The following is a 21,380-nucleotide window of genomic DNA, read 5'->3' as shown; positions in this document are numbered from 1 at the left end:
GTGAAGATCTGGAATTTCATGGTTGACGTGCCCTCCAGTGGCCATACTGTGAAACTGCAGGCTTCCTGATTCACTTGGGGAGTCCTTTTGCTGGTCCAGGAACTAACTCAGCTACCCCACCCCCAGGCCAGGCTTATCTAACCCAACTGGAATTCTTCACTTTATCTTTCCTTTTACAGAGGCCTTAAGGGGCTTTCTAAAGTACTTAATAGGACAAGACACCAGGGGCAGAGCTTTAGCCCAGGAAGGCTACAGCCTGGATGTAAACTGTCTCTCAAAGCTGCGGGAGAGGGCCCTGCGGCAGGGAGGTAGGATGGTGGAGTGCTGTGCGCTGGGCATTAGTTCTCCTCTGACCTGGACACTGTGGGATCTGGCTGGTGCGAGACACCTCTTGCTGCCCACATCCAAATATCCAGCACAGAACAAGTATAGCCCACGTCACAAATCTGCTTCTGGACATTTGTTCAACCTTCCCTCCTCCTTCCTCTCTCCCTTCCTTCCTTCTTCCTTCCTCCCTCCCTCCCTCCCTCCCTCCCTGCATTCATTTTATTGAACACTGGCTGTGTACCAAGCCTCACGTCCTAGGTACTGGGGGTTAAAAAGATCAATCTAATACAGACATAAATACTGCTGCCAGGAGTTGTTCACAATGTCCCAGACACCACATGCAGAGTTAATCCTTGCATCTGAGTGTTTACAGCTTCTTTCTCTGTGTGGCTGAGTGAGAGGGCAGAGGCAGGAACCTCAAATCCAGGCTGCCTGAGGCCCCTGATGAAATGTGTCCATAGTGGAAGCTTTGTCTGGCCAGGTTTGGGGCTGACTTCCTCCTCCTGGGCCACACTGCTTCTCTGAGAAATGTTCTCTATCTCAAACATTGACCAAACTCCCAGCTCCACCTGCTTGGGGCCCCTGATCTCCCCTCCCTTTCCCAGCACTGCCCTTCGCCCAGGGTCCAGGGCAGGGAGTCAGGGAGGGGTGGTGTGTGTTTAACCCACCTTGCAATGAATGGCCTGGGTTAACTTTCTCAATGTTTAGCATCTAATCCCAGCTCACTGGCCAACTCCCTGTTGTCCAGGATTGAGAAGGAGGCTTACTCTAGAGCAGTGGTTCTCAACCTTCCTAATGCTGCGACCCTTTAATACAGTTCCTCATGTTGTGGTGACCCCCAACCATAAAATTATTTTTGTTGCTACTTCATAACTGTAATTTTACTACTGTAAACAATATGTAGTTATATATGTGTTTTCTGATGGTCTTAGGCAACCCCTGTGAAAGGGTCGTTCGACCCCCAAAGGAGTCGCGACCCACAGGTTGAGAACCGCTGATCTAGAGGCACTGGGTGAAGAGTGGCTGGAAGTGCTTCCATTTTTGGAAGATGCCTGAGCGGCAGGAAGAGCTGGGTGAGTGTCTGTTACAAATGCCCATTGTTCCTGGGACTCTGTTGCCTCTTTGTGCTGCCATCTCCCTCCTTCCATTCATGATCAAACTTATCAAAAGTCTTCTACCCCTTCCTTGGCACCCCCTGCTGCCCCTAATCACCATTTTCTTAGAATTCTTCGCAGCTGAATAGCACAGGTCCCTCACTGGGCTCCCTCAACTCCTGGACCAATGCTGTCCAACAGAAATACAATAGAAGCCACGTATGCCATTTTATTTATTTTCATAAATAATTATTTTTATTATTTCAGTTTATTTTTCAATTACAGTTGACAGACAATGTTTTATATTAGTTTCAGATATAAATAATCCTATATAATAAAAGGCTAATACGCAAATTGACCAAATGGCAGAATGAACGGTTGCTATGACGTGCACTGACCACCAGGGGGAAGACGCTCAATGCAGGAGCTGCCCCCTAGTGGTCAGTGCGCTCCCACAGGGGGAGCTCCGCTTATCAAGAAGCTGGGCTCATGGCTGGTGAGCGCAGTGGTGGTGGCAGGAGCCTTTCCTGACTCCACAGCAGCACTAAGCTATCAGTTGGACATTCCCTGAGGGCTCCCGGACTGTGAAAGGGCACAGGCCAGGCTGAGGGACCCCCTACCCAGTGCACAAATTTTGTGCACCGGGCCTCTAATTTTAAATAAAATGACAAACTGAAAGTTAGAAGTATCACTGTCTTAGCTAGTTCTTTGTTTTGCTGTGTTTTGGGGGGTGTTTTTTTGTGTGTGACATTGGTTAGGATAAAGGGGGATTAAACAGTGATGGACACACAATACAATATACAGATGATGTAGTATAGAATGGTACACCTATGCCATTTTAAATGTTCTATTAGCCACATTTCAAAAAGGTAAAAGAGACAGACTAATTTTAATAATGTATATTTAACACATTGTATCCAAAATGTTATCATTTCAAGATGTAACCAATATTTTACACGTGAGGTATATTATACATATTTTTGTACATTATTTTACATGTCCAGCACCTCTCAATGTTCAGTTTCCACTTGTGGCTTCTGGCTACTGGGCTGGACAGCACAGCTCCAGGGCCTTCATTCACTCCTTGGCACACACTCTGTGTGGTTGACAGTCTCATGCCCCCTACGTCCTGTCTCCCTAGCAGCCCCCTGGCTCAGAGTCCTCATTTCATTCATCCCTGTATCTCCCACAGCCCCTTAAAACTGTACACCTAAAAAAACAACACTGTATACCACATGCAGGAGGCCCTCCACACGTGTTTGTTGATGGGAGTGAGCGTTGGGGATTGATTTTTGTGGTTTAGTTATGGCTGTAAATGGTGTTTTATAGATTGCTTCTAAAGATGCACCCTGCTGCAATATTAGCAGAAACAAGCAGCCGTGGCTGTCAGCAGAGACTGAGGCCTTGGGGCAGATGAGGCCCCCTGGATGGAAATCCTGCCAGACCACATACCATTTCTCTGGCTTAAGAGCCTGTCATTGCCACCCTGTGCTCCTCCCTGCAACCCCATCTCTGTTAAACCTCAGATATATAGCCCTTGTCAGGGTGCATTACACAAAGGATGTGTCTCCAGCGTTCCACCACCGGCGTGGGAGCTCCTGGGGCAGAAAGGGAGCTATTCAGGTTGACAAGAGCCTGACCCACAACAGATTTGCAAAACATGCTTGTCGAATGAATAAATGAATGGATGGTGGAGCCAGCAAAGACTGTCATTCTTGTGTTAGTGCGACCACAAAATCTTTACTGAGCACTTACTATGTGCCAGGCACTGGGGATTTAGCAGCGAACAAGGCAGCTGTGGGTTGTGCCCTCCTGGAGCTCATCCTCTGGTGGGGGAAACAGACAATACACAAGAAAACACACAAATAAAATAATTAGCACACTGACTGGGGAAGGTACCAAAGAGGCTGAGCTGGAAAGTGAGGGTGGAGGTCTTCAAATAAAGAAAGTCTACACCTGTAGCCTCCTGGAATACAACCAGCTCGGGGTCATCATTTACACATTGGCCACAATAGGCTAACCTGAGGCCTGGGTGCTGTGAGGACATTACCAGATCAAATCACACCGATGATGTCATAATGGGTTCTGCAAGTTAAAGCAGAGAGGCTGAGACAGAGGGAGAGGCTGGCAAAAAAAAAAAAAAGAAAAAAGCAGTAGGTCCAGGCGTTGCCCATTCAGCCTCTGAAAGACCCAGCCCAGCTCAGGAAGAAGCAAGCAGGTGACCATCATGCTCAGCCTCTCCACCACATCTGTTCCCAGCGACTGGCTCGCAGGCTACCCTGAGGGGACCCGGCCTGTGTCTAGGTCTGTCTTCGGTGGGAATGTCCCACCAGTGCAGAGCACCAACCTGTGAGCCATGCACTCTCTTAGGGATTGGATTGCAGGAGATAAAAGATGAATGAGACATGGTCCCTGCCCTCAAGTTACTGACAGGTTAGAGCCTGAGCAAGGGGTTTACCAGCGCAATACTCATCATCGGCTAAGGGCAGTACGCTAAGTGCCGATGGAACCACTCCAACCAGCCCTCTCTGGGTCCTGGAGCTTCTCTCCACGTTGCCCTACAATGCAGCAGACCACCCCTGGCATAAGTGTTTTCAAGATAGCAGATGAGCAATCTAAGGATAGCAGAATTATTTGCAGCATGGGTTTAAACGGCATACCCCTGGGCCTCAGCCCAAACCTTCTAAATCAGAATTTTCAAGAGTGAGGCTCACGAATCTTCATTTTAAAAATCGCTCTCGGTCATTCTTACCCCAAGCACTGCCCTAGAGTTGAAACACCTACCGCAGTACCCACATCCTATGTCTGGCTGACCAAGGTGGGTCGGTTTCTCTGTCCGGGATGGGTGTGAGCTTTTCATGTTTTTATTACTGATGATTCACAGGCTGCTGGTGGCCAGCTGACAGCTTGGAAGGAATCAGAAGCCACTGAGTACAGAAATCTTTATCTTTTCGACCCGTCTATAAAATGCTTACCTGAGCAGACACTGTTTAAAGGCCATTAAAATACCAGACACAGAATAACCTAGTCCCTGGAACTTTATAGATATATTTACTCAAACCCAAGTGCTTACAAAGAGTAAATAAAAGGGAAGCAAGATGAGCAAGCGCCCCTAGAAATAAGAAATGAAAGTAAACAGCCTGTTCACTAAAATAAACAGGACAAATCCAGCCAGGGCTAAATGACCTCTAGTCAGGCAGGCTCCAGGCTCGGAGCCAGATATGCCCCATCTTGGCTCCCTGAGGAAGGAGATGTGAGGGCCTGTCCCCAACAGTGGAAGGAGGGGCTCCAAGAGTGCCACCTAGGAAGGCCAGGGCCAGGCCTGCCAGGCATTGGGGATTACCTTGTGGGGAGTGTGAGTGCTGCCCAGACCTTCCTGGCAGCCTGACACAGGGCCTGAAAACCTCATGATGAAAGGTCAAAGTGTGCCCTAAAAGGTCTCTGATAAAATGCAAATTTCCTGGAGGTTGAGAACCTCAAGGCACTATTGTCATTTATTCATTAATTTGGAGAGCATTCGTTTAGCCCTTGCTGTTTTAGGCCCTGCGCCAGTCACTAAAGATATCAAGATGAGTAAGGCATGAACTTGGCCTCAAGTAGCTCACAGTTTAATATGAGAGATACTGATGTCAGAGATAATAATAGCTAACATTTATTGCTCACTTACTATTTGACAGACTTCATGATAGCACCCTCCAGGCATGGTCTCATTTAATCCTCAAAACATTATGAGGTTGCCGAAACCGGTTTGGCTCAGTGGATGGAGTGTCGGCCTGCGGACTGGGGGGTCCCGGGTTCGATTCCGGTCGGGGGCGTGTGCCTGGGTTGCGGGCACATCCCCAGTGGGGGGTGTGCAGGAGACAGCTGATGGATGTTTCTCTCCCATCGATGTTTCTAACTATCTATCTCTCTCCCTTCCTCTCTGTAAAAAATCAATAAAATATATTAAAAAAAAAAAATTATGAGGTGTCCTGGCTGGTTTGGCTCAGTGAATAGAGCGTCAGCCTGAGGACTGAATGGTCCTGGGTTCAATTCCACTCAAGGGCGCATGCCTGGGTTGGGGCCCGATCCCCAGTCAGGGGTGTGTAGGAGGCAGCCGATCAGTGATTCTCTCTCATCGTTGATGTTTCTCTCTCTCTCTCTCTCTCTCTCTCTCCCTTCCTCTCTGAAATCAATAAAAATGTATTTTAATTTAAAAACACACACACAAAAAAACATTATGAGGTTATTACTGTTATCTTCCCCCATTTTATGGATGAGGAAACTGAAGCTCAAAGTCTGTAGTGTGGTGGTAAATGCTGAACAACTAGCTCTCTTGAATAAAATAAATAAATAAATAAATAAATAAATAAATAGCCAACCCTGATTTGTCATGTTTGCCATTCTTGGTAGTATAACTTCTGCCTGATGTCACCAAGTGTGGAGCGTGAGCTGACTCCAGCGCTCCCCTGCAAATATGGCCCGCAGCTAATCAATGGAGGAGTCCAGATTTGAACCCACGCTGTCTGATCCTGAGCCCACCATATAGCCACTTGGTTTTACTGTCAATAACTATACAAGATCATTGACATTCAAGAGGGATACATCTCAGACCTTTGCAAAAAGCCAGTTTTACAATGCTCCATAAAACTCTCAAGGTTTAATAATCAGCACTTCCCTGTATCTTTTTGTTTTTATCACCAACAGGAGCGGTGGGTTTTCTTTTGAGGGTCATTTCAAAAACCTTTTTATTTTGAAAGAATTATACATTCACAGATGGTCGCAAAAATAGTACAGAGAGGTTCTGTGTACCCTTCACCCAGTTTCCCTCAGTGGTTTCATTTTACCTGACGACAGTACAATCTCACAACCAGGCAAGTGACATTGGTGTGTGTATAGGTCCATGTCATTTTTTTTTTAGGATTGCCAGATTTAGAAAATAAAAATATAGGATACTGCCTGGCCGGCATGGCTCAGTGGTTGAGCATCCACATATGAACCAGGAGGTCACAATTTAATTCCCAGTCAGGGCACATATATGTCTGGGTTGTGGGCTCCATCCCCAGTGTGGGGCGTGCAGGAGGCAGCCTGATAAATGATTCGCTTTCATTATTGATGTTTCGATATCTCTCTCCCTCGCTCTCTCTAAAATCAATAAAAATATATATATTTTTAAAAATAAATAAAATTTACTTATTTAGCCTTTTAAAGTAGGTGATATATGTATGTAGAAAAAAATTCAAAAAGTGCAAAAGGATTTATAGGAAAAAAGAAGTGTGTCTTTCACCTTAGACCCTGAGCCCTCCCATTTCTCCTTCCCAGAGCCAGTTACTATTTTCTTGTGGCATATTTTAAACATTTAAGAATATATACGTGTGCCAGTGTGTTCACACATACATACAAATGGCAGCATATCATAACTGCTATTCTGCATCTTGTTTTTTTCACTTAATAGTCTATCTTGGAATTTGTTCCTTATTAATATCTATAGAGGTGCTTCATTCTTTGTAGCTATATAAAGTGCTTTTTAAACCTCCCTCCTAAAACATAACTGATTGGAAATTATAATCTTGCCTGAGCCACTCACCTCAAGGCATCCTGGGAGTTGTAGTTCTTGATCAATTTAGTCTTGCTTGGAAAACAGAACTTGAGCAGAAGATACATGTTGGAAACTAAAGTGCCCTTCCAACAACACTGTCAGAGGACAAATTGTACAGTTTATGCAAGTTCCTATTCTTTTACCCAAAAGCAAATTATTTATTCATTAAACCAGCAAGATATCTACCAGCAATGAGACACCCAGGGCTGTCTTGGCATCAGGAAATCCAGATCATCTGATTCAGCCCCACTCTGCACCCATTTTAGTAGACAGGGACGGGCACACACACACACACACACACACACACACACCACCCCACACCACTCTTCCTTACAGCACGGCTTTGGTCTCCTATATCCCAAATCACCCTTAATAATTATGTGGCAAACTACTACTTAGAAAGTTCTCTCATAAACTGATGGGTCAGAAGAGACAGGCATATCAAATCAACTCACACTGAAGTGTGTATAACCGGTTGCAATGTTAACTCATTGGTTAAACCAAAAAGATAAATAAATGGAAGATTTTCTCAAGATGCTGGAGGCAAGAATGATTCTCAGAAACTCTTTTCAGATAGCTAAGGTTCCCCCTTGGTCCTCCCACCTCATATCCAATATCATCCCCCCAGTCCAGACATGACCACTCTCCCAAACCTTTTCCATGCATTTACATGTATATTTTTATAAAATCTAGGAATTAGCTCATTGTGTGAGTTTTACCTAAATAATGTCCTGTAGACATTATTTTGCAAATTGTTTTTTTTCACTCAACAATATTTTTGGAGTTTTTTCTACAATACATAAAGATTGGCCTCACATTATTTTTTACTACCACATGGTATTCAAACACTGTGTCTTACACTTTAACATGCATTCGAATCCACTAGAGATCTTGTCCTGCATTTCTAAAAAGTGTCCAGGTCAAAAAAATCACACTTTGAGGATCAAAGATGTAGATCGAGTATGGGTGAAGTTGTGTGCTAGAGCCAACTTGGACCAGCTCATAGAAACTGTCAAATTTCCAGGAATTTGTGATCCCATTGTTGAAGACAGCAATCACTTAAAATTTAAATTACATAAACTTACAATTTCATAGATTATATTACAAACAGAAATACTATATACTCAGAAATCATCATTTTCCTAATTGCCTTACTGTAAATCTGTGCTTTTGGTGTTAATGTCTATTATATCTCTATGGTAGGAAGAATCTATATAATTCTGTGCTTTTGCAAATCTCTTCCCAATTCCACGTTCAGTTCAATTTGCAACTTGGAATCACCACAAGGAATGGTTGTACCACAGAAATTGGGTATAAAGGCATGTATTTCCAAGCCTTCTCCAACACTTGATATTACCAATCTTTTTCATTTTTGCTAATCTGACAAATCAAAATATGGTATCTCATTTTTAACTTGAATTTCCTTAGTTAGAGTGAGATTGGGTCTCTCGTATGTTCATTCCTAAGAATTTAATAGTATTTTTTTTGTAAATAGGATGTTTTTACTATTATATAGTAGTATTCTAGCTGATTCTTGTACAGGAAAGCCAATAATTTTTAACATCAGGCCATCCTTTCCACCAGTTCTAAAAGTTTGTCAGTTTATTTTCTTGGAGGTTCTAAATAATCAAATAATCTACAAATAATGACAAATTTTACTTTCCCATGTATAATTGTTTATTTTGTTCTGTGGTGCTGGCTCTGACTGCAGGTCCACATTGGCTACCAGTGGTGACAGCCCACCTGTGTCTTCTGATTTGAATAGGAGCAGTTCTGTACCTCCCCACTAATGTCTGCTATAGATTTCTGGCAAATAGCCTTTATCCTTTCTCTTTGTGGTTTCTTAAGAGGGTTTTGTTTTGTTTTTTATAAAGAATGGATGCTCAGCCTGGCCAGTGTGGCTCAGTGGTGGAGTGTTGACCTATGAACCAGGAGGTCACAGTTCGATTCCCCATCAGGGCACATGCCCAGGTTGTGGGATTGATCCCCAGTAGAGGATGTGCTGATCAATGATTCTCTTTTCATCATTTATGCTCTCTCTCTCTTTTCCTCTCTGAAATAAAAATGTATTTTAAAGAAAGAACAGATGTTCAGTTTAACTTTCTAAGCTATGCATTTTGGTGATATTTGAATTTCTCACATTTACATGTCCTCTTTTTGGGATCAGAAGAACATTAAAGATTTTTCTTTGTCTCCTTCCCTTATGCATTGTACCCCTGTTTCAGCTCTTTTCAACTGTCTTCAAATGTGTCCCTTCCCCAAGAATATTTTCTTCATGTCACATCAACACTGAACCTTTATATATAATGGCATTTCCATAAATGGTTAGGGAATGCCATGAATTTAACCTGTCACCTAGTGTGTATATTCTTAAAAAAAAAAAAAAAAAGAGGGCACTTTTATTTCACAGAAGGGAGAGGGAGAGAGATAGAAACATCAATGATGAGAAAGAGTCACTGATTGGCTGCCTCCTGTACGCCCCACACTGGAGATAGAGCCTTGAGCCCCCATCCCAGGCATATGCCCTGACCAGGAATTGAACTGTGACCTCCTGATTTATAGGTTGTCACTCAATCACTGAGTCACACCAGCTGGGCATGGGCAAGTATGTATATTCCTGAACATTCCCCTGCAATATCTACTCCTTTGAAGTGAGGATTGCAGGACCTTTCCAACCTTGGACATTCCCACCCCAGTACATACATGAAGATTGCTCCATCCTCCAGGCAAACCTGGGATGCTAACAACACCCCTGGTAGCAGGACTAAGAGGCCTCCAAGAGTCCTGGTCAGAGTCTATGGTTAGGCAGGTGAATGGTTTTATTAAATTGCTACTCACCACTCTTGACACAGGAATATTAGAAATACCTCCAAGAACATATGGATCTAGTTTTTTTTCTGTCTTAAGATGTGGAAAGAGTACATATATTAGAGTTGAATCCCAGATGTCTCCAACAGCTGTGTGATCTTGGGCAAGTCATTAACTTCCCTGTCCCTCAGGGGCCTCCCAAGTAACATAACACTGACCAAGAAAAAGGAAGGCCCAGAAAAGACCTGAGAGTGGGTAGATCCAGGGCCCTGTCATTAATTAATTGAGTCCAAACTCCACCTCTGCCATTTACTACCTTGGACAGGTTACTGATCCCTGCCTGTAGGTTTGTTCATGTATAAAATGATGACAAAGTACAAAGTCGACAGGGCTGTTGTGAAGATTAAATGAGATGACACCTCAAGCTTTATCATAAAGCCAAAGCTCATGGTGAGGCTCCACGACCATTAGTCGTGTTGCTTTTACCATCGCAGGGCGCCTATGAAAGAGAGGGCACTTTGTACAGTATCTTCGGACCAGATGAGCTGGCGGGGGCGAGTTTTTCTGACTTTCTGACCTCCAGGAGGGGTGGGGACGGTGTTTGGCGGCTGTCCTACCACCTCCGGTGCGGCAGAGGGCACCCGCCATCGCCGCGGAGGGCTGGGGCGGGAACGGGGCGCACGGCGAGGCCGGGTCTGGCGCGGCGGGAGCGGGGGCTGGCCAAGTGCAAGGGCCTGGCGAGTCAAGTCTAGCCCACGAGCGGGGCCAATGCGGGTAGGTGGCCACCGCCCGCCCCGCGCGAAATTCGGTCGCAGACCCAGCCCGGCCGGCTCCGGCCCCAGCTGCCCAGCACGCGGGGTCGGGGCGGCGCCCATCCCAGAGCAAAACCGAAAGCCCAGCCCCGCGTGACCTGACCGTCCGGAGGTTGTAAGAGGGTGGCCCGCGAGAGACGGGGGGGCGGGGGGGCCGGGTAGAGGGGAGTCGGGGTATTCCCTGGAGAACAGGGCTTCCATTTCGGAAAGGGGTCGCGCACGTGGTGCCGACGGGCTTGGAGTTAGGGACCCCGACCGGGACTTCTCGGCTGGGCGGGCACGTGGGGCGGGACTTAGGGGCCGGGCTAAGGCTTCGGGGCGCGGCGTCTTGGACGAGCGGGGCGGGGATCGCTGCTGGGTTGTGATACTTTGGCTCGAGCGCCGGAGCTTTCTGCAGATTGAGGTCCGGTCAGGCTGGGTCTCTCCGTGGAGCTAGGGGAGGCAGCAGTCTGAGCCTGGGAGCGGTCCCTTTCGTGGTTGGGGTGGAAGTCCCTGGAGCCTCTGAGCGCCCCCTCCCCTAGGTGGCCATGAACGGCTGGGCCAGCAAAGAGGCGGTGCAGGCTGCGGCCCGGGAACTCCTCAAGTTCGTGAACCGGAGTCCCTCTCCTTTCCACGGTCAGTGCTCAGGGGAGCGGAGGCGAGAGGGAGCTGGTGTGCCCCTACCGGCTTCCATCGCTGTGAGCAAGGTCTTTCCCTACAGTTGTGGCCGAGTGTCGCAGCCGTCTCCTCCAGGCTGGCTTCCATGAACTCAAGGAGACGGAGAGCTGGGACCTGAAGCCCGAGAGCAAGGTACCAGGGATGGGGTAGGGGCAAAGGCAGGTCCTTAGGCCAGGGCTCAAAGTCCTGTATGCCAACAGGCCGGCTCATCCGATTCAAAACCTCCCCTCCCCCACCCCCAGTACTTCCTGACCAGGAACTCCTCCACCATCATCGCCTTTGCTGTGGGAGGCCAGTATGTTCCTGGCAATGGTTTCAGCCTCATTGGTGCCCACACGGACAGCCCCTGCCTTCGGGTAAGCAGCTAGGGCTGTGCTGAGCTGGGAGGGGCAGGGAACAGGGCAGAAGAGAGCCAGGAGGCACATTTCCGGGGCACTGCTCCCTGGAGCAGGGCCTCTTCCACACTTTGGGCCCTGCTCTGTCCTGAGTATTCGTTCTGTGGCTTAGCCTGGGAACAGTCGTTCTCATCTCCAGATCATGCCACGCAGCCTTCTCTGACTTCGCATCCCCCATCTTCACACTCAGGTGAAGCGGCGATCTCGCCGCAGCCAGGTGGGCTTCCATCAGGTTGGTGTGGAGACCTATGGTGGTGGCATCTGGAGCACCTGGTTTGACCGTGACCTGACCTTGGCTGGACGCGTCATTGTCAAGGTAGTAACAGGGAGGGAACCTGGGAGGTTCTCACCTTCAACTGCCTGAAGATTGACTGCCACCTTCCTTCAGGGAACCTGTGGACAGCTCCCCTGGGGGAGGGGGTTGGGGTGGTCCAGGTCAGAGGACCACCTTGGTTAGTTTGTGTGAAGTGGGGGCTTTAACGGACTGTGGTTGGGAGGCAGCCTGGGCTGACCAGGCCTGGTTGGCCACAGTGCCCTACCTCAGACCGGCTGGAGCAGCGGCTGGTGCATGTGGACCGGCCCATTCTTCGCATCCCACACCTGGCCATCCATCTGCAGCGAAATGTCAATGAGAACTTTGGGCCCAACACGGAGACACACTTGTGAGACTGGGCAAGGGCTGTGGTGACTGGGAGGGATGGGGTGTGGCACCAGGTGATGGAAGGAGCCCCAGTGGGACCTGGGAGAGTACTACCTAATGGTAGCCACCTTCAGGTTCTATTCTTGGGACCCAGGTGATGTCCAAAGGCCCTCACTACTCTGCCATTGCGGGGGCGGGACTAGAAGTTGAAGGGCAAGGGCACCCCATCAGGAGATGCCTGAGCTGAGGTGTGCCCTGCCCTGCTGTGCCCTCTAGCCCTCCCCACAGCCCCTCCTCATGTGTCTCCCCACAGAGTCCCCATCCTTGCCACAGCAGTCCAGGAGGAGCTGGAGAAGGAGAATGCTGAGCCAGGGCCTTTCAATGCTGCAGTAAGACAGTCCCCTGCTCACCGGGAGGGGTGAGCAGGTGGGGAAGGGACCGATCCCCTGAGAATGGGAGAGGAGGGAAGAGCAGACCCTCCTAGCATCCTTCTTCGCTGCAGGATGACCGGCACCACTCGGTCCTCGTGTCCCTTCTCTGTGGCCATCTGGGGCTGAGCCCTGAGGACATCTTGGAGATGGAGCTCTGCCTTGCAGACACCCAGCCTGCGGTGAGGAACAGCTGCAGATCTCATGGCGGAGGAACCTCAGGGATCCCCGCCTGTCCCAGAGTGCCCCCGAAGCACTCATCAACTCGGCCAGTTCCCCAGTTACTCTCATTTCTGTTCTTCCCAGAAGACACCACCTACCTCTTTGTCAAAAAAAATGGTAGTTTCCCACACTAGACCTGCCTCCGGACTTTCTGGTGTGGGCTTTGGGAATCCGTTTTTCCAAGATTCCCTAGGAGTTTCTACCACAGGTGGCCCTGTCCTCTGTGACCCACACTGGCTCTGAACCTCTGAGGGCAAGAGGCCTCGATGTACCCACTCTTTTTCTGTAGTCTGCCCTCGCGTCCCTCCCAGTTGCTGACCATAGGATATTGCTAAGGCTTTAGATGTTGGATCCTCTTTGAACATGCACTAAGTTTCTGTATGTTGGCTGGTCTCTTTATTTATTTCCTTAGCTTTTCTTGTGACCATTCAGATTCTCTCTTTTCCTGTCCCATAGAAACTTGTCAGGAACTACAGGCCTGCAACCTCCCCTCCCTCTGCCCCAGCCCAGCCCCATTCTCCACTCAGCCCTGCACAGCAGTATCATAGTCCTAAGCCAGAGGTCAGGGAGAGGTTGTGCAAGGAACCAAAGAGGTAGCTCCAGCTCAGGCCCTTGAGAGCAGGGAAACGCAGGTGAGTTGGGATGAGGGTTTAAAGGTCAGGCTGACTGTCCTGTCTTCCTAGGTGCTGGGTGGTGCTTATGAGGAGTTCATCTTTGCCCCTCGACTGGACAATCTGCACAGCTGCTTCTGTGCCCTGCAGGTGAGCTGGGGCACCCCCAGGGGGCACACAGCCCCAGGAGAGGTGGAATAATGGGGTGGGGGGGGGCGTCTGAAGCCCCAACAGTTGTGAGATAGCTGTAGCCCCACCCCTCCCAGTGTGCTGGTGCTGGTGGGCCATGGGGAGGGGTCTAAATGCTGCAGCCTCTTGGCTCCATCCTTGCACTGATCTGGAGGCTGGGGCTGCAGTGGGGAAGGCTGAGAGGTTTGGGGCACCACGGTGTCTTATCCTAACCCTGCTCCTGCTGCCTCTTTTCTAAGTTAACTCTGCTTCCAGGGAAAGGCCTTAGCCCATCAGGCAGTATCACCCACCTCTCCCTGCTCCTCTCCCATCCCCCTACCTCAGGCTTAAGCCCACCCAGCCTTCTCTCTGTGCCTGGGGATCTCTTCCTCCTCGCCATCTTGGTATTCCCACCATTTCTCCTCTTACCCCTGCCCCTCCCTCTGCCCTTTTTACACCTCTTCTTCCCTCCCATCCTGTTCTTAGAGACAGACTTTGGGCTGTCACTGAGACCAGAGCTAGGCCTGGGACACATACTCACTTCTGCCACCAGCCAGCCAGTCATGTTACCCTGATGGAACCACTGTCACTCCCTTGGACCTCAGTCTCTTCGCTGAGACCAATTAGTTTGCATGATCTGTGTGGTTCTTTGGACTTTATGAGGTTCTCAGCCCTTCCCCTCTATCCTACACATCTGCTTGTCTTTTGCATGGGAAGGTGTGGGAGAAGAACCCCAAAGGGTGGCTTCTCCCATCTCAGGGTCCCACACCACCCTCTCCCAGGCAGTGCCCTCAGGCGGGTGGGGATAGGCACCTCCGAGGTGTTGGTGGGCCGAGTTACAGAAGCAGGAGGGGTGAGGATGATGCTGTTGATCCCCTCCCCACCCCCCACCCCCCCGCCCCAAAACCAGGCATTGATCGAATCCTGCGCGGCCCCTGCCTCCCTGGCTGCTGATCCCCATGTGCGCATGATTGCCCTCTACGACAATGAAGAGGTATGTGGAGAGCTCTGAACGGGGGAGGGAGGCCCTCTGGGGAGTCTTCCATGGCCATCCCTTGCCAGGTGCCCACTGAGCCAGCAGGGGAGACGCTGCCTATATTCCCTTAGCATTTGGTCCCCTCTGGGTCAGCCTTTATCTGCCTGTAGTGTGACCACATCTCCCAGTTTCTCTGTGCCCTTTCATCCTCAAAGCCCCAGGGCAGCACATGGTGGGTCCTCATGCCTGCTGGTGCTGGGCTGCTGTCTCAGACGCTGTAACAGAACTGGAACAGCTGGGTGGTTCTCTCTCATGTAACCGCACAGGTCAGACTTAGTTCGGGACAGGTCTCTGCCATCCTGAACACAGGGCTTCCAGCTCAGGACCCAGGGTGGCTGTTCCAGCTCATGCCATCGCGTCTGTACTGAGTTAGTAGGAAGGGAGAAAAGGGCATGGGGGAGTGCCTGCCCAGCCTTTAAAGGGCATGACCCAAAGACGGCATTTATCACTGCCTACATTCCACAGAACTGAGCACGGCCATGTGTAGCTTCAGGGGAAACTAGAAATGTCACCTCACCTTGGCACGTCTTGTGCTTAGCGATATCCTGTTATAGGAGATGCCATGGACAGAGTCTCTGTCACATGCGTAAAAGAAGATTCATCCTTGTGGTGGGGCACCTGTGCCGAGCCCTGGTTACCAGGGTCGGGAGAAGGACGGAGGCCGTGCAGGGAGCCCACTAGAAAGTGCTGTTTCTGCCCCAGAGATGACTGAGGTTTAGTTTGACCCCAGCCCACCATCAGGTTTTTGGTGGCACAGGGTTGGGGAAGTTGCTGGTAACATCCCACATTCCTCACCCAGTGACTCAGTGGGGTCCTGGGCCAGTGTGGGCCTTGGGCCCCTCTCCCTGGCCTCCAGCCCAGACCCCCAGAGCCAGGTCTCTGCTGTTGGCAGGTGGGGTCTGAAAGTGCCCAAGGGGCACAGTCACTGCTGACGGAGCTGGTGCTGCGGCGGATCTCGGCCTCGCCCCAGCACCTGACGGCCTTCGAGGAAGCCATACCCAAGTCCTACATGATCAGCGCAGACATGGCCCATGCCGTGCACCCCAACTACCTGTGAGTGTACCATGCCAGGCATGCAGTCTTCACACAGCTGGAGAGCCCTGGCTTCTTCCCCCTTCCCTTTACTCATTCACCTGGGAGGTTCAGTGGGAACTTCCTCTTGACTGCTCCAAGGCTGAGCTTGGCCAAAGTCACATAATGCCTGAGCTCTGTCTGCGAACTTATTTCCCTCTATCGCTAGAGGCTGCCTAGAACACTGTTTGGCATGACTCAGGTGCTGCCGGGCTGGTGGGAAGGCATGCTGTGATCCATTAGTGATGTCTGCTGTGGAAGAGGTGGGTGTGGACAGGCCCGGCTCCTGTTTGCCATCTCTTACTCTTAAACTGTCTCTTACAGGGATAAGCATGAGGAGAACCACCGGCCCTTATTCCACAAGGTGAGGTGCCCCTGTTTCTTTCTCAGAACTTGTCAGCTTGCCTGGTTCTGGGCCTCATGGCTGCCTCACCGTTGATTCCTGGTTTCCCTCTCCCCAGGGCCCTGTGATCAAGGTGAACAACAAGCAGCGCTATGCCTCGAATGCGGTTTCAGAGGCCCTGATCCGCAGGGTGGCCAACAATGTCGGGGTGCCCCTGCAGGTGAGAGCTGGCACTGCCTCGGAAGGGAGCAGAGGGGCACAAGCAGGTGGGCCCCCAATGAGTGGGGACCCTGGTAGACAGTATTTAGTGGAGAGAGTCCCAGTAGAGTGAGGAGAACAGGGGTTTGGGATATAGGCAGAGCTGGAATCCATGCTGATTCTGCCGTGGTACTAGCCCTGTGACCTTGGACTAGTCTTCTAATTTCTTGGAGTCTCAGTTTCTACATCTGTAAAATGGGGCTGATGACGATGCCTATTCTGCTGGATTTCTCTGAGGATTAAAGGTACAGTGTGCTTATGGCACATGGTGAGTTAGTCCTGCCCTTTTCTCATCCAGCACTCCCACCTCCCCTGTGTCTCTCTTACACACCCTGGGGGCTTCCGTAAGGGAACTTCAGGGCTGAGGGGCTTGGAACTCTTAACTGTTCATTTTCACTCTTCCCTTGGCAATGGCCCATCTAGTCATAGGTATAGGTGTAGACACAGGCATACTTCGGAGATATTGTGGGTTCGGTTCTAGACTTCCACAATAAAGCGAATATCACAATAAAGCTATTCACATGAAGTTTTTGGTTTCCCAGTGCATATAAAAGTTATGTTTATACTGTATTGCAGTCCATTAAGTGTACTATAGCATTATGACTAAAAAGTAATGTATAGCCTGGCTGATGTGGCTCAGTGGTTGAGCGCCGACCTATGAAGCAGGAGATTACAGGTCAGGGCACATGCCCGGGTTCTGGGCTTGGTCCCTAGTAGGGGGCATGCAGGAGGCAGCTGACCATTTATTCTCTCTCATCATTGATGTTTCTGTGTCTCTCTCCATTCCTCCCTGAAATCAATAAAAATATATTTAAAGTAATAATAATAATGTATACACCTTAATTTAAAACACTGGCTGATGGCGTGGTGTGGCTTTGTCTCTTTCCCTCTATACTTTATTGCTGGCCATGACTGGGTAGTTCAGTTGGTTAGAGCATTGTCCCTATACACCAAGGTTGTGGGTTTGATCTCTGGTAAGGGCACATATAAGAATCAACCAATGAATGCATAAATAAGTGGAACAACAAAGTGATGTTTCTCTCTCTCTCTCTCTCCCCCTCCATTCCTCTCTCCCCTCCTCTCTCTCTAAAAAAAAAATCAATAAATAAATTAAAAAATACTTCATTGCTAAAAAATGTTAATTATAATCTGGACCTTCACGAGTTGTAATCTTTTTTTCTGGTGGACGGTCTTACTTCCATGTTGATGACTGCTGACTAATCAGGTGGTGGTTGGTGAAGGTTGTGGTGATTGGCAATTTCTTCAAATAAAACAACAGTGAAGTTTGCTGCATCAATTGACTTTTTCACAAATGATTGCTCGGTAGCATGCAATGCTGTTTGATAGCATCTTACCCACAGTATAACTTCTTTCAAAAATGTAGTCAGTCCTCTCAAACCTGCAGCTGCTTTAGCAACCAGATTTGTGTTATATTCTAAATCATTTGTGGTCATTTCAACAATCTTCACAGCATCTTCACCAGTAGTAAATTTCATCTCAAGAAACCACTTCATTTGCTCACCCTTAGAGTTAAAATCTTACAAGATTGCAGCAATTCAGTCACATGTTCAGGCTCCACTGCCAATTCTAGTTCTCTTGTTATTTCCACCACATCTGTAGTTACTTCCTTCACTGAAGTTGAAGTTACTTCCTTAAAGTCATCCGTGAAGGTTGGAATCAACTTCTCCCAAACTGTTAATGTCAATATTATGACCATTTCCCCATGAATTGTGAATGTTCTATAATGGTGAACCCTTTCTATTAGTTTTCAATTGCTTTGCCAGATCCATGAGAGGAATCATTTTGTAAGGCAACTGTAGGCTTATAAAATGCATTTCTTTAATAATACTTGAAAGTCAGAATTACTCCTCCATCCGTGGGCTCCAGAATGGATGTTGTGCTAGCAGGCGTGAAAACGTGAATCTCTTTGTATGTCCCCATTAGAGCTATTGGGTGACCAAGTGCATTGTCAATAAGCAGTAATAATTTGAAGGTTAAGGCGGGGGAACCATTGTTCACTGCCGCCACTCCAGCCTGTTCCATGGGGTCCATGTGGGCCCCACCTTGGCCATGATGATCCCCAGCTTCCAGAACAGCCACTAGGAGGATTTCTCCAGGCCCTGGAAGCTGATGGCAACCAAGGCCCACATCATGAAGTCGGTGGCCGTGGAGAAGTTAGCTGATGAATTGTATATGCCATCTCTCCCCAAAATGATGTTTGGAGACAATGTTTTAAGAATCCAGCATGGCTTTGGCATTGAGTTCAGTGCCACAGATGCCTAAAGTACCCTGTGTGGAAGAGTGGCGGGAAAGCAGGATGGAGGGTGAACACTCCACAGAGGTTATTAAACCATACAAGTGGACCTATACAACTCTGGAGAGAGACACAGATTATAAGGAGCATTTCTTGGAGAGCCACTCAAGTTAAAGGTTGTGCCTACAACAGATCTTATAGATACAGAGAAATAGAAAGCCAGAACACAGATAGGTTTGAAGAAGTTCTGTTTGAGGATGAGCTTCATGATCATGGAATTTCAAGCCTAAGTATGAAAATTAGAGGAACGCCTTCCAGCTTTTCTTTTTTTGCTATTGTAATTTTTCTTGATAATTGATGGAATGCTTATCAGAATGAATGACATGAGACTACCATGAGGCTAACAAAACCTGTTACAAGTACCTATGTCACAAGAGAGCAGAATTGCTAATTTAATGCATGTTTCACCTTTCCTCTTCATGGAACATATGAAATGTCACAGTATTTACTGATCAGGGAGGAGTTTGTGAGAAGCTACTATTTCCAGAAAGAATTGATCATAACCCCGTAGACTCAAAAGAAAATGCAGCTGTGGAATAGAATGTCATGTACCGTATGCTCACCGTGGGACCTGAAGGAGACGGGTGTTTTTATTTTGAGAATTAATTGCTTTGTCTATGTGCCGATTTTCTGTAACCTCAAAGGGAAAAAAAAAGATAGTTGCAGGCCGGTTCCACCCAACTGCTGTTTGTACTGTCTGTCTTCGAATTCATAATCAGATTTATGGTTCCTGGAGTTACCAATGGCATATTTCACAGAATTAGAACCACGAAAGACCCTGAAGAGCCACAGCAGTCTTGAGAAAGAACAACGTTGGAGGAATCACACTACCTGATATCCTTCCACTTTTAATGCCTGTGTATTTTGACATGGCTAAAGTTTTCTTGCTTTTTGGCACTACAAGGAACTACAGGCTCATCTTGTTCATTTCTCTCCCCAGACTTGGTAGCTTTTAATAGATAATGATATCGGAGACCATGGTCAGGCACCAGGAGTGTTCATTGTTATTGGGAGGGCATAGCTAGACGTGTCAAAATTCATAATATATGTATTTTGAAAATCTTGAGGTAATACTGTAATTCTTAAAAAATAAGAATAGTTTTTACTTAATTTGATTTTATAATTCTGTTTTTCCCTTATACTGAAGTCTTGATATCTAACATGATTTTATTATATAGTTTTTTACAAGAATATAAAGAAAATAGTTTAAAAATGTCAATAGCAAAACTACGGAGTGGTTTTTCTTTGTGTGTTATATGGGAGTGAGTATGTGTTAAGCAAGAGAGTGGCATAAAGGATACTTTTTTCCTTTAATTCCCGTGCCTGCCATCTAATGTTGGTTTTGTGATTTTAGCTGGTCACATCCACTCTCCGAGGTGGTATAAGTAAACCATCTGCCAGGCCCCTTTCAACCCTGAAGTTGTAAGATCACTTCCTCATTGGCCTTAACGAGCACAGATTACATGTTACTCAAAAATCTCTTCACCTCTCCCCAGGATCTCATGGTCCGGAATGACTCTCCCTGTGGGACCACCATTGGACCTATCTTGGCTTCTCGGCTGGGGCTGCGTGTACTGGATTTAGGCAGCCCTCAACTGGCCATGCACTCCATCCGGGAGACAGCCTGCACCACAGGAGTGCTCCAGACCATCACCCTCTTCAAGGTGACTCCCACCCCACCCATCACCATCGGGCTGGGCTCCCTCCCCCTCTCGTGCCTGGATTGGTTGCTGGGGCAACATCACCATCACTAAGTGGCTGGCATAGGTGGTGGGGCTGGTTGTCTTGGTTCTACCATGTAGAAAAAGAAGGGTCTCTATTATTCTCAAGACTTGTGCCTTGATCAGCCCCTAGGGGATAATGAGGGGACAGAGAAAGGATCAGGGATAAGACTGCAGCACTTGTAAGTGGGTGAAACAACTATGCTTCTCTTGCTGGAGCCCAAGTTGGTGGGAGGTGAGTGGTGGGGCACCCCCATCTGGTCTCTACTGATTGCAAATTCCATGTTGCCTCCCATTTAGGGCTTTTTTGAGCTGTACCCTTCTCTGAGCCGTAACCTCTTAGTGGATTGAGGCCTCTTGGAAAGACTTCTCTTGCACTTGGAGAAGGGAAGTTCTCAGCTGAGTTGAAGCTAGAATATTAAAGTGGATTTTTCACTTAAACTCATTCTGTTGTGTTTATTTGGTGATTGGAGGGGTGGAGTTTGGCCGGGCTTAAACCTCTGGAACCAGAACGGGAGGTTGGGATGCAAGTAGAGGAGACCACAACTCCTGGGAGCTGATTTCCAATCTCTTTTCTTCCTGAAGCTCATGCCTGAAGTGTGTGAAATGTGGGTGGGCCCACAATGGGAAGGTCATTTCTCCCATCCTCAGTCCTCTCTCAATGATCTTCCCTACTTCCATTCCCACAGTAGTCCTGAAGACCAGCTTAGCCCTCAGGTCTCAGCGTTGAGCATTAGCCAGCCCCCCACTTAAAAAGGGGGAAAACACTGAAAGCGTTCCCCCTGAGATGAGAAACGAGACAAGGCTGTCTGCTCTCATCACTTTTATTTATTTATTTTTTAAATATATTTTTTTATTGATTTCAGAGAGGAAAGGAGAGGGAGAGAGAGAGAGAAA

At 48.1% G+C, this 21,380-nt stretch overlaps 1 protein-coding gene and 1 pseudogene across 2 annotated transcripts; both read left to right on the top strand.

Moving 5' to 3' along the window:
• The first annotated feature begins 10,487 nt into the window (after positions 1–10,487).
• DNPEP (aspartyl aminopeptidase) lies at positions 10,488–20,924 on the top strand. 2 transcript variants are annotated; one of them, XM_070422205.1, is made up of 15 exons: positions 10,488–10,581; positions 11,141–11,234; positions 11,320–11,408; positions 11,519–11,632; positions 11,862–11,987; positions 12,203–12,333; positions 12,625–12,700; positions 12,814–12,921; positions 13,645–13,722; positions 14,651–14,734; positions 15,669–15,829; positions 16,172–16,211; positions 16,309–16,410; positions 20,259–20,426; positions 20,784–20,924. In XM_070422205.1, exons 1-15 carry the CDS (start codon positions 10,576–10,578, stop codon positions 20,832–20,834), a joined length of 1,428 nt encoding a protein of 475 aa, XP_070278306.1. In that variant the 5' UTR covers positions 10,488–10,575; the 3' UTR covers positions 20,835–20,924. The 2 variants fall into 2 exon arrangements, with proteins under 2 accessions (XP_070278306.1, XP_070278307.1); XM_070422206.1 differs by lacking the exon at positions 10,488–10,581 and adding an exon at positions 10,624–10,731.
• Positions 16,423–20,252, top strand: LOC139015040 (TIP41-like protein; annotated as a pseudogene).
• Positions 20,925–21,380: the final 456 nt, after the last annotated feature.

Source organism: Myotis yumanensis, unplaced genomic scaffold (assembly GCF_028538775.1).
Source record: "Myotis yumanensis isolate MYYU_CA2020_CCGP unplaced genomic scaffold, mMyoYum1.0.hap1 SCAF_8, whole genome shotgun sequence".
In the NCBI taxonomy this organism is placed as follows: domain Eukaryota; kingdom Metazoa; phylum Chordata; class Mammalia; order Chiroptera; family Vespertilionidae; genus Myotis; species Myotis yumanensis.
Note: the sequence above shows the minus strand (reverse complement) of the source record. Positions and strands in the feature narration are given on the sequence as shown.

Coding starts and splice junctions, on each gene's coding strand:
- DNPEP (XM_070422205.1), top strand. Junction 11,409..11,518: donor ACCTGAAGCCCGAGAGCAAG/GTACCAGGGATG, acceptor CCCCACCCCCAG/TACTTCCTGACCAGGAACTC. Junction 12,701..12,813: donor CAGGGCCTTTCAATGCTGCA/GTAAGACAGTCC, acceptor TCTTCGCTGCAG/GATGACCGGCACCACTCGGT.